At 37.8% G+C, this 12,865-nt stretch overlaps 1 protein-coding gene across 1 annotated transcript in view; it reads left to right on the plus strand.

Moving 5' to 3' along the window:
* Positions 1-12,865, plus strand: part of ndst1a (N-deacetylase/N-sulfotransferase (heparan glucosaminyl) 1a) — a 76,241-nt gene that overhangs the window by 47,152 nt on the left and 16,224 nt on the right. The window contains exons 2-6 of the mRNA XM_060887048.1: positions 6,217-7,119; positions 7,314-7,442; positions 8,343-8,687; positions 9,593-9,680; positions 10,323-10,477. Coding sequence (XP_060743031.1) covers positions 6,601-7,119; positions 7,314-7,442; positions 8,343-8,687; positions 9,593-9,680; positions 10,323-10,477 — 1,236 coding nt within the window. The 5' untranslated portion in view covers positions 6,217-6,600. The remainder of the gene's footprint in view (positions 1-6,216; positions 7,120-7,313; positions 7,443-8,342; positions 8,688-9,592; positions 9,681-10,322; positions 10,478-12,865) is intronic.

Below are 12,865 nucleotides of genomic sequence, written 5' to 3' on the forward strand. Positions count from 1 at the left end.
GAGTTTACACAGAATGGTGTGAAAATTGAGTGACATTTCTATTGGTTTGAAACACCTTGTTGATGATAGAGGTCAGAGGAAAATAGCCAGAAATGTTTTGAGCTTCCAAGAAGGATATCGAAACTGTGGTGATCAGAAAAGCATCTCAGCATGCACAAATATTGTACCTTCAGCAACAACAGAAGACCACATTGGATTCGTCTGTGTGTTCGTCACAGATCTCACACATCGAACTGTGTGCAAGAGGCGATGAAGAAAAGTCTACTAATTGTTTTTTTTGTTGCTTATGTTGGCTTAAAATTATGTCAGATTTGTATGCTGCATCCCATAATATGCATTGAATATGAAATAGATATTTTATTTATTGGCATTTTAAAAATACATTTTATTGTTGATATACTATTTTTGCCTTATTTCTCCTAAAGCTTGGCTAAAGCATAAAGCTTAGTGGTTTACTGAAAAATGAATGTTTGCTTGTCTGTAAACCAAGACACCATTTTGTAAGCAACAGACAGAAGATTATGAAGTAAAGGGGTGTATTGGGGTAGTTAGTGTGAGGAAATGTAATTAGGCCAATTAAATACCAAAATCAAATTATTGAATGAATTTGTTTTTTCATTTAAAACTGTAATCATAGTATTTGAGTGAACAGATAATGTGACCCTGCTACTATGTGACACAACTATAGCCTGCATATCGTTGGGCGGAATCCTCATATCTCCAAAACCCTTACTTTTCAGGAAATTAAAAAAAACGCCGTACCTTATCTGCAGTGCACAGGGTTTAGTCCGCGTTGCAGTGGATTGTCCTCAGACAAGCACCAGAACTAGCGGGGGTCAAGATTTTTTTTCTTTGAGCCCAGTGTTTTGAAGACATTTACCTCAGAAGACGTGTTCGTTGCGACTCTTATTAAGGAGAAATATACCGCGAATCTCTCCCGCGGAGTGAGGAAGAGGTGGACAGTTGAAGTGTCCAATGGAGTTATGAGATTTGCGCTCAAGCTATTTTCAAGACTTTAGATTGATTAATAATTTGTAAAAATAACAATGCTATATATATAATATACATATATATATATATATATATATATATATATACACACATATATATACACACATATATACACACACATATATATATATATATATATATATATATATATATATATATATATATATATATATATATACACACATATATACACATATATATATATATATATAATGTGTGTGTGTAAACACATATATATATATATATTATGATATGTTTGCTAAACTGTATTGTTCACTTTCAAATATGTTAAATTTCACTATTAAATACTTTTGTCTTAAAATTTTTAAATTAATAAAAATATTAACAATGAAAAGATGGAAATAAGTGTGGGGACAGTGCAAAAAAACAACAACAAAAAAGACAACGTTACCCAGCTGCTTTCACACTAGCGTCCTCTTCGGCTCCAGCCTTCGTTTGCTAACGTGGCAGTGATTAATGAGACTTTTCCCAGAGCAGACATTAATGTTACAATTTCACCTGTAGTGTTTGCACAAGGGGAATCTCTTTTTTGTGTCTGGATCACCACAATTTCCATAATTAACCTGTCTCATGTTAAACATTAGTCACGGTGTATTAGGAGAGGAGTCAGTGTGATGGATAAGACGGGACGGGGGAGCTACAGCTGCTGAATGAGAGCTCATGATGAAGGATCATCCTGGCAAGCTACATGCTGTATTTTTAGATACAGGCCTAGTGTATCAGGACAAAATTACTTTGTCTGCTGGGATTTGATCTTTTGGATCTACTTAAGATTGGAGGTTCATCTGGTTTGGACGCACATCTCAAATACTACTTTGTTTTAGACATCTGTCTAAATATGATAAAAAAATAAATCACAGGTTAAAGTTTGAGTAATTTTATTTTATTCTGTAGTTATTTTTATTAGACATGTTAGGTGATGAAATCCGAACCGTATGCATTTTATTTCCTTTAGGGCTCAGTGTCCATACTTTCCTCATATGTTACAGCCCACAGATAGCCACATAGGAGGCTCATACAGCTATAATAACCATTATATAATGGCCCTTCTGCTATTTCAGATGATTCAAATCTCCCTCTTGTCTGATCGTATTTGAAATTCGACTCTTAAAACCTCCAGATAGATTGATTCTCTGAAAGTTTTATAAGATGACGACTCTAGAGGCATTGCTTAATGCATTAGCCTTATATCCCTACAGAAGAGGAAGCAATTGCACTGGCCCACTTTCTCATATTCCATCATAAAGCTCTGTGAAATGTATGCAAATTTTTCTAGAGACTCAAGACCCTCTCTCGAACCCGCTATCAGCACACATGGCAACCAGCCGAGCAACACTGACACTTGAGATGTGTTTCTTGTTTGTATCTCTTGCGTGGAACTTGCCCTTGTCGATGAAGGAACATTCAGTGTGTGTGTGACTGTATGTGGGAGGGTGCGTCTCAGAGTGTCTTCTCACTTCGTTAACCTGTTTTTGATATGCAGCCGCACACTCGATGCCTCCATGCCGCACCTCCTTCTTTCAGACTAGATGGCTCTTTGGAAAGAAGGGTGGCTTGTTTGTGGTATTGTGCTGTCTGTGCTTTTTCCGTCTATTTTTTGACTCTCCTACACAAACACTTTGTGAATTGGGACATTAAACATCCTGCAGCTATGTTCATCACACTGTGTGCCTCGCACCATCGGGGTTGTGGGTTTGACTCCCGCCTTGTGTGTGCACAGTGTTTGCATTTTACCCCCAATGATTCAGGGGTTCAATAGCATCTCTAAATGGTCCGTAGTGTGTGAATGCATGTGTGTATGTAATTGTTCCCTGAAACTGGTTAACATCCCATCCAAGGTATCACCTGCCTCTTACCCTGAGATAGACACCATGCTTCCTGTAACCCTCTGAAGGATAATCTCTTCAGAAAACTAGCATATGTATGACTTCTGTGTACATATTTAAACCAAATCGTATAAAAGTTATAATGAACTTTCTAGTGCTTTCTCTAGCTGGATACATAGCTCACATGGATTTGTACATTTCCATTAAAGTTGCTTCCCGTCAGCATCCCATTCTCCTTTTCATCTTTAACTGACAGTGCTTTCATACTCTCATATAACCATGTCTTCATAAAGGACACAGATGAGTAGAGAGACACACAGTGGAACAGTGTCCCAGTGCAGCTATGCATAATAAAAGCACTCCCAGAACACTGCTCGACTAAATTAGTGGAAGTAATTACCAGAACTAACCTTTGCATAAATCACAATATGATATGATGTTTCTCAGAATTGAACGGAAAGGCTTGTATTCATTGGCATATTCTGGTTACATGTTAAACAAATAATTTCATGTTAAATATGACAAAAAGTTTGACAATAATTTAGAAATAAAATCAATAGTTTTTCAAGACAAATGTCAGTAGTATCAATATAGTATTTATAAACAGATAGATAGCAAGGTTGCAAAAGTATTTAGCCTGTATTTATTTACTGTATAATAATAATAATAATAATAATAATAATAATAATAATAATAATAGACAGTATCTAATATTTTACATATGAATTTAAATAAAAAAAAATGCACTATTCACTTTCCTATAGAAATTTAGCTCGTCTTACTTAAATAAAACTTTAGAAGTCGAGCCGCACTACAGGCACTGTTGGTTTTTTAACCAAGAAATTCATGACTAAGCAATGAGATGATTGTTTCATCAACTTATTGTCTCATATTCATTTTGATTACTTGCCCTGTGGTGTAGCTCGAGCAGAACGGATATTCAGTTGGATATAATCTAGTGGAGTTCCAGATAGTACAGTAGAACAGAAATAAGTTGCAAGAAATGGCTGTTGGAAATGATTTCATACAGGGATATAGATGCCTAAATGAATAATGTATAATCACACAGCTCAAACTGAATGATGACGTGCCTAGAAACTGCCACTTCTGATTAATAGCCTGATGAAATTAATTCCACTGATAACAAGAAGCTTCCGCTGTCACATGTTCCCTTTCCCTATTCTACACCTCTAATGACACATTACACATTTACCAAAAAAAAATATATATATATATATTTTGTCCTTAAGACTGTGTAATAATTACTGAATTCTTAATAATTGCTGAATTATTCACAATTGTGTGTATCCTCACTGTACAACATTTGCAATTTCATCATGTTTTCTCCTGAACCTGATGGTACTAGTTTTAATAGTACTGTAGAAAACGATGCTCGCTGTAAACCAGGAATAAAAGGATTACACTTCCTGTCTATTTTTAATTCAATGGTTAACAGAAGGCAATTGTTTTTTTTAATGAGAAAACAAAATGGTGTGGTAATTATCTCTTCCAGGCAATAGTAGTCATTTAATTATTTATCTGCATGCTTCTTCCTGATTATGCATTCCACATTCTCTCTATCCTTTTGGCAAACTCTTTTACATACAACGGTTTACATACTGACCGTTTACAGATCCACTGTTATATCCTTTAAAGGTCGGGATACGTTAGACAGCAAGTGAACCCAAAAATAGGCAAGTGTGACTTTGATAAAGGATAAATTGTGATGGCTAGATGACTGGGTGCTGGTTTGTGGGGTTTTTCTGGTATTCAGTAGTTAGAGCCAACCAAAAGTGGTCCAAGAAAGGATGACCAGTTAACTGGTTAATCTGGTTAGATAAATAGCCTGTCTGGTCCAATCCTACAGAAGAGCTACTGTAGCACAAATAGCTGAAAAAGTTAATACTTGCTCTGATAGAAAGGTGTCAGAACATACAGTGCATCACAGCTTGCAGTGCATGTGGCTCCGTAGCTGCAGACTGGTCACAGTGCTCATCCTGTTTGAGTCTGTCTTCCACACAAAGCTTCGGGATGTGGGCATCAGAACTGGACCATTGAGTCTGGTTTGTTCTGGTCTGATGCATCACATGTTTTTAAATCACATGGACTGCTTGGTGCATGTGTGCGGATACCTGGGGAAGAGATTGCACTGACTTTTGTCTTGCACTGTTTGCACCAGGTTGCACAGATGCACTTTATGTGGCTAGTACTAACTTACTTTAGTCCTTAGCTCTGTGTTCTTCTATGTAGCTCCCTGGACCTGGAGAAACATTGTCTCATTTCACTGTGTGCTGCGTCAGCTATATATGGTTGAAATGACGATAAAAGCTTCTTGACTCTTGACATTGCAAAAAATGTTCCGGAATGAACTGCTTCAGGAACCATAGACATTTTCTTGACAATAATTTCAAACATAATGTCTGCTATGCAGTTCCAGAACAGAGAACCTTGCCAGCATCATCGTATTTTACACCTCAACACAAACTGTACCGTATTAATTTAATCAGTATCAGTTACGCTTTTGAACACTGGGTAAATGCCTGTATGGTGGCTTTATCCTGATATCTGTATATTAAACTGACGGTGTTCAACATTTATCAAGATGACATTTAGATAAAATTGCTGCTGGCGATTTAAAAAAAAAAAAAAAAAAAAAAAAAGAAAGAAGAAATTAAAAAAAAAAGAAGAAGAATTGATCCTGCTTATTATTAAGTTATTATAATTAATGAAAACGGGGTCAAGTGTTTCCTTCGTTCTGCATTCTGCTGGTTTGAAATAAATTACACAATCCAAGCACATGTTAGCTGTGCTACATTTTGCTGTTACTATGGTTACCATTCAAGAGACACAAGAGATTTTTTTTTTAACAGTCAGCTATGAGAAATATTTGCTTTATATACTATATGGCTAAAGGTTTGTGGACACCTGACCATCACGTCTATATGTTTGATGAACATCCCATTCCAGATTTAGTCCTTCTTATATTAACCCCCACTTATTTTGAAGGCTCTCTGATTTTGGAGTTTGGCTGTTCGTTCAGCCACAAGAGCATTAGTGAGATCAGGCACTGATGGTAGGAGGTCTTGGGTGCAGTTGGCGTTGCTGTTCATCCCAATGGAGTTAAGTGGGGTTGTGTTCAGGGCAACTCAACCTAATTAAACACTTCTCTGAACTCTTCGTCTTTTAGTCTAATCTTGGCAAACTAAAGACAATTGTGCACTTCCAGCTTTATTGGAGCGGTTTAAAGAAGAACTTAGAAGAACCACATATAGGCTCAATGGTTAAATGTCTACAGACTTTTTTCATATGCTTTATATATTTGTTTATTCACCTTAACGGTGACTCTTTTTTTCTGCAGGTACTCAGACGTTTCTGGAATGAATGACTACATTTGCTCTGACATTGCTTCAGCTCTTCTATGAGCAGCAATAAGGAATGAATCTGAATGAAGGACAGGAAACAGGCTCAATCGGCCATTTATCGCACCTTCAGGGAGCTGTGTACGGACAAAATTATCTCAATTAAAGAAGCTGACAACAGACATGGTGACATAGTGGCATTTAATATGGAGGAGACCAGCTCATTGAACATCTCTTTTCTTTACTCACAATGTGTTTATACACAGACATAGACACAGCGATGGTGTAAATGGAAAGCCTCTGAGATTTGACTCGAGTTTGCCTTTTACAGATCATTTGTTTGATTATTTGTTTATCTTGGGTTGTGGGGGGTCATCCCCACGATGCTGGGTGCTGGCTGCGTGCGACGCCTCCTCCGCCAGCTCACGCTCCAGACCATCTTTCTCCTCCTCTTCCTCTTGTGCACGCTCAGCGTCTTCATTTCCGCCTACTTCCTGTATGGAGTCAAAAGGGGGTTTGAGCCTTCAGCTGGGGTGGCACCAGAGGACTGCGATGATGACCTTATGCCATCCCGGCTCCTGCCGCTCCAGGATGAAGTGGGCGGAGATGTGGCGGCAGATGGCAGCCAGACCGAACCGGTGGTTCTCGTGTTTGTCGAGAGTCAGTTCTCCCAGCTGGGTCAAGACATCGTTGCCGTGCTGGAGTCGGCCCGATTCCGGTACCACGCAGAGATCTCTCCTGGAAAAGGAGACATGCCTACGTTGACTGAGCGTGACCGTGGCCGCTTCGCTCTCATCATCTACGAGAACATCCTGAAATATGTCAACATGGACGCCTGGAACAGGGAGCTGCTGGATAAATACTGTGTGGAGTACGGAGTGGGGATTATCGGCTTCTTCAAGGTCACATGATCTAATCTATCTCTCTGTATGGATGATTAATGTGATAATCCACATTATTATAGTCTGACCTCACCAAATGAGATGGATTTGTATTCTGCTAATATGCTACTCTCCGAGCCAGTTCACAGATCTTTATTTTATTCCCTCCCTCTCCTACTCTGTATGTGTGTCTGTGTGTGTTTCTCTGTGTGTAGGCCAACGAGAACAGTCTCCTGAGTGCCCAGCTAAAAGGTTTCCCTTTGTTCCTTCACTCAAATTTGGGTCTAAAGGACTGCACTGTCAACCCCAAGTCACCTCTCTTGCACATCACCCGCGCCCACGAGGTCCGTTCAGACGTAACATTAACTCACTTCTTGTGATGTTAGTGTTTAAAGATAATAAACCTGCTGTATGAGGCACTGGGGTCACCAGAAGATTCATCATGTTGATTGCAGCTGGTTTAACTACTGCAGTTAGAGGGTGAACAGTGAAAAAATCAAAAACAAAAAAGAAACGGTTCATGCAGGAAAAAAAATGTATAACCTATATTAATACCATTTAAGTTATATACTGTATATACACTCAAGCTATAATAAAGTTCTAAATGTATTGTCTTTTGAAATATTTTCCTTTTCATTATAGAGTTAATAAAAAAGGGCCAGGTTTCTTCATCAATATATAGCATGGTATTTACATTTTTACATTACAGTAGTAAACCGGTTGTATTTTATTTCTAAATTTCTCTGATTAAAGTCAGTCAGAGCTTTATGATAGCGATAATTAGACTCATCAGAATTATACAAGTAATTGTCTGACATCGATGTCACACAGACAGTAGAGATAAATGGATTTAGTTCTTTCTGTTAATTTATATAACTTTTATGAGCACAAATAAAATAAAAAATACAATTTTGCTGTATAAAGAAAAGCCATTCATCAGTGTTCAACAAAGAAACCTTTTCCTGACTGAGAACAAAGGAACAGTATATCCAAATCATCATTTAATTTTAAATACCATAATGAAATTTTAAATACCATAATGAAACTGAAAATAGATATAAATAAACCTGTGTATATCCTGAAACAGATAACATATGAAATGTTATGTTAAGGATGACAGGTGTGTGAGAAAATTATTATTATTATTATTATTAAAAGCTTTCTGTTCTCTCTTTCACTTCTCTCTCTCTCTCTCTCTCTCTCTCTCTCTCTCACTCTCTCACTCTCACTCTCTCACCTCTCAGGTGGTCAGAGGTCCTCTTCCTGGTGATAACTGGACTGTGTTCCAGTCAAACCATTCCACATATGAACCAGTACTGTTAGCCAAGACCCAGTCAGCAGAAAGCATAGGTCTACGTGCCGTTCTCCACACCTCTGTGGTTCAGGACCTCGGGCTCCACGATGGTATCCAGCGCGTGCTGTTTGGGAACGGCCTGGCCTTCTGGCTGCACAAGCTGGTGTTCGTGGACGCTGTGGCCTTCCTCACATCAAAGAGGCTCTCACTGTCCTTGGACAGATATGTACTAGTCGACATTGACGATATCTTCGTAGGAAAAGAGGGCACCAGGATGAAGATGGCTGATGTAGAGGTGAGTTGGAGCTGCTGCAATGCTAAACGGTTATCAACTTAAACTCATCAAGTTTAATTGATGTTCATTCATTAGTTAATAAATACAATTAATAAAGTCAGATAATAATAAAAAAAAAAAACAATACTAGATACAAGTGAATTAGTTTATTAATTTTGTAATAAATAAAGTCATTTTTAACCATCTGTATATTAAGAATTAACTGGTAACACGTAGATTAATTATTTATTAATAATTTAGTAATCAGACACCAAATAAGGCTAACTTAAAAAATACAGACCCTATGAATATGCCATTAAGAATGTCCCATTGTTTTAAGGCCTACATTTACATACTGAAACATGATACAGGAAATTTCAGTTTAATCAAAATGTTGGGTGCTTTAGGACCGTTATCTTTAAAAAAAAAAAAGATTTAAGATCAAATAGTGTAAATATCAAATAGTGATGAGAATGTAGCACACCTCATGACGATTTTGCTTTTTTTTTGCCGGTGGCTGCTTTGTTTTTGCTACAGTAGGTTGTTGTTTATTTTTTAATTGTCGTGCAATTATTGTTTTTCTTTATATGAGATGTTACATGCATGTGAATCAAAGAGGACTTTGGCTGACTGTGTGTCATCATGACGTCACGCGACATGCCTTAACCAAAATCTACAGAAAATCTGAGGTCATTTAGAAAAACCGCAATCTCATCTGAATATTGCTTGTGTTTAAATTTGCTTGAGTTTCCATAAATTTTCGAATTGCAAAATGGCAAAATTCTGGAGGGACTAAAACAGACAGATCTAGAAATAATATGATTGGGATAATATTGCAGACTTTAAATTAAAATAAGCATTGTTTCAATGTGTGTAGTAATAATTTCTGAATGTGTGTGTGTTTGTGTGTGTACTTCTACATCCAGGCACTGGTAGAGACGCAGAATGAGTTGCGGAAGTCAATCCCAAACTTCACCTTTAACCTTGGCTTCTCAGGGAAATTTTACCATGCAGGTCAGTGGATGATATGATACCATAGTCATGTTGTATTGAGAATTGTGTGTGTGTGTGTGTGTGCGCGTGTGCGTTTGTGCGCACTAATACTGAGATATTATGCGACCTTGTTTTTTTTAAATGTGGGTGTGTTTGTCATTGTACAAAGAGAGATAAATCATCATTGTTTTGTCTGCTAATTAATAATCACCAGTTTTATTCTCATTTTTTTTCCTTCCCAGAATGAAGCTATTATAATAATGCACTCTTGTTTTTGTTGCTTCACGAATCAATGGTTTGATAATGCAGCTAATAAAGCACAATTTGCTGCTGCTGCTGCAGTCAGATCCCTTTTTCCCCCACACATATATTATGCTGAGTTTGTATTCATACCATACTGGTTACTGTGAATATTTTACTTTGTTAAACATTATCCATGTGAACGAATCAAGTTGAGATTGTGTGTATGTGAGTGTGTGTATGTCTTATGTTGTTGATGACAATGAAGCAGATGACCTACTATTGTCCTCTGTTAACAAGCCGTGTGTAGGTGCTGAGGAAGATCTGGGATGTGACCTGTTGTTGTCCTCGGTTAATAAGTAAGTGTGTGTGTGTGTGTGTGTGTGTGTGTGTGTGTGTGTGTGTGTGTGTGCACGCGTGTAGGTACAGATGAGGAGGATCTGGGCGATGACCTGTTGTTATCATATGTTAAAGAGTTCTGGTGGTTTCCACACATGTGGAGTCACATGCAGCCTCACCGCTTTCACAACCAGAGTGTGTTAGCGGAACAGATGCTCCTGAACAGACGTTTCGCAGAGGTCAGTACCCAATGCACACATACACACAGGCACACACACACACACAGGCACACACAGAGTTGTCAGTCACAGACAGAGTTGTCACTTTCAGCCATGTTAAAGCAACCAAGGAGGCTTAAGTCATGCCAGCCCATCTGGTACCAACAGCCATGTCACTGAAATAGTCATGGATATCACACTTTTCCTCTATTCTGTTTGTGATGTTTGATGTGAAGTTTAACCGGAGCTCTTGACCTGTGTCAACAAAAATGAATTTAATGATTTGTGCTGCTGCAACATCATTCATTGGCTGCATAAATGAGCAGGTACAGTATTCTGTTCCTAATAAAGTGGACAGTGCGCATAATTCATACGCATTCATCGGTTCCTTGTGATTGAATTGAGTAGCGTTAACACTTTTTGTTTTTGTACATTATTTGATCGTGTATTTTTAAAGCATTCTCACCCGAGCTTGTGATGGAACCCGGTCACGTCACACTGTAACACAACACACTGTCGTGTTACTGCTACACAACATGCTCAAGACTTTAGAGTGTTTTCACTATGTGAATAATTCAGGGATGTAAGTCAGTATAGCAATTAGAGGCTTGTTTAAATTTAAAATTTAACTTGGTTCAAGCAATGAGCTTATACTAGATCTTTTTTTTTTTTTTTTAAGTGTACCACCACACTGGTGAGACCTTAGAAGGGATTATACAACTTCCAAAAAGTGTTGTCATGCTGCACCTGTGTAATCCTGTATCACATCTGGCACTGTGTGTATAATCATTTTGAGACCCAACAATATTATTATACATATCGTTCTAATTTCCCCAATGGAGTTGGATTCTTCTAATTCAAACACTGCACTAAAACCCTGTTTGGTTATTTGTGGCTGAGTTTATGCATACACAAACAGAAAACACACATTCACAAACACACACACACACACCTCTTAATTTCAATAAACCTTAAAGGAAAGTTATCGTCTGTGATCAGGATTGAGTAATTTATCCCTCAACAAACTACACTCTTGTTTATTTACAGCTTTTTTTATGATGATGAGTCAGTTTAATTCGATTACGAATTAGAGATGAATAAATGGTTTGGCTCCAATGACACTTTGAGGAGTCGCAAACAGATGCATGATAAAAATGTAAAAAAAAAAATAATTACACCGGGAAGAAGAAAAGCTGACTCAGATACATCCTTCATGTACTGGACAATTCAAAAGAATTTTTTAAAGGCTACATCTGGGTTTTTACTGCACTAGAGGTAACTTGGAAGACCACCTGATGGCTATTAAATCATTATTTAAGACCAGAGATTTATTGCTGTGTTCATACCTAAGCAGACGCTCCACTGCAAGATTTGATCAAATCAGACTAAAGGCATTATACACTGATCAGCTCTAACATTAAAACCACCTGCCTAATATTTTGTGGAGCCTCAATAGATTGGATTTGTTTGTCCAGCACATCCCACGGATGCTTGATCAGATTGAGATCTGGGAAATTTGAAGGCCAATTCAACACCTTTGTCATGTTCTCTTCCTTAGTCTGCCATTAGGGAATACCGTTATCGTCAAGGTAACTGAGCTTTTGTAAGATACTAACCACTGCATAACCACAGAAGAATCAAGAAGCATCATGAACAGCTGACCCAGTCATCCTAGTCATCACATTTTGTCCTTGGTCAAAGTAGCGTTTTATGCTTTCCCATTTTTCTTGCTTTCAGCACATCAACTTTGATTGCTGACTAGTCATTTGCTGCCTAATATTTCCCACCCCTTAATGGGCGTCAGTGTAACAAGAGAATCGCTGTTATTCACTTCACACCGGGAAGTGGTTTTGATCCTATTGCTGATCGGTGTGTGAAGGAACTAGGAGTGTACCGTGATGCAACTGGCTACATTTTTTCACTACTTATTCCTTATTTTTAGTGTACTGCCTCATTGTTGAGACCTTAGAAGGGATTAGACAACATCCAGAAAGTGTTGTCATGCTGAACCTGTGTAATCCTGTCTTACATCTGTCACTGTGTGTGTAATAATGTATGTGATGTGTAATGTGTATAAATCGGGAAGTGGTTTTAATCTTATTGCTGATCGGTGTGTGAAGGCACTAGAAGTGTAACGTGATGCCACAAGCAGTAACTGGTTCTGTAATTTATATCTGTATTTAAATATAATCCTGTAAAGTTCCTCATGAACACGAGTGACTACAGACCTTAGTCTGTAACCTAGTGAACTAGTGTTAAGTCTGTAACCTAGTGAACTAGTGTTGAGTCTGTAACCTAGTGAACCAGTGTTGTCTGTAACCTAGTGAACTAGTGTTAAGTCTGTAACCTAGTGAACTAGTGTTAAGTCTGTAACCTAGTGAACTAGTGTTGAGTCTGTAACCTAGTGAA

The sequence above is a fragment of the Tachysurus vachellii genome, chromosome 14 (assembly GCF_030014155.1).
Source record: "Tachysurus vachellii isolate PV-2020 chromosome 14, HZAU_Pvac_v1, whole genome shotgun sequence".
Taxonomy (NCBI): Eukaryota; Metazoa; Chordata; class Actinopteri; order Siluriformes; family Bagridae; genus Tachysurus; species Tachysurus vachellii.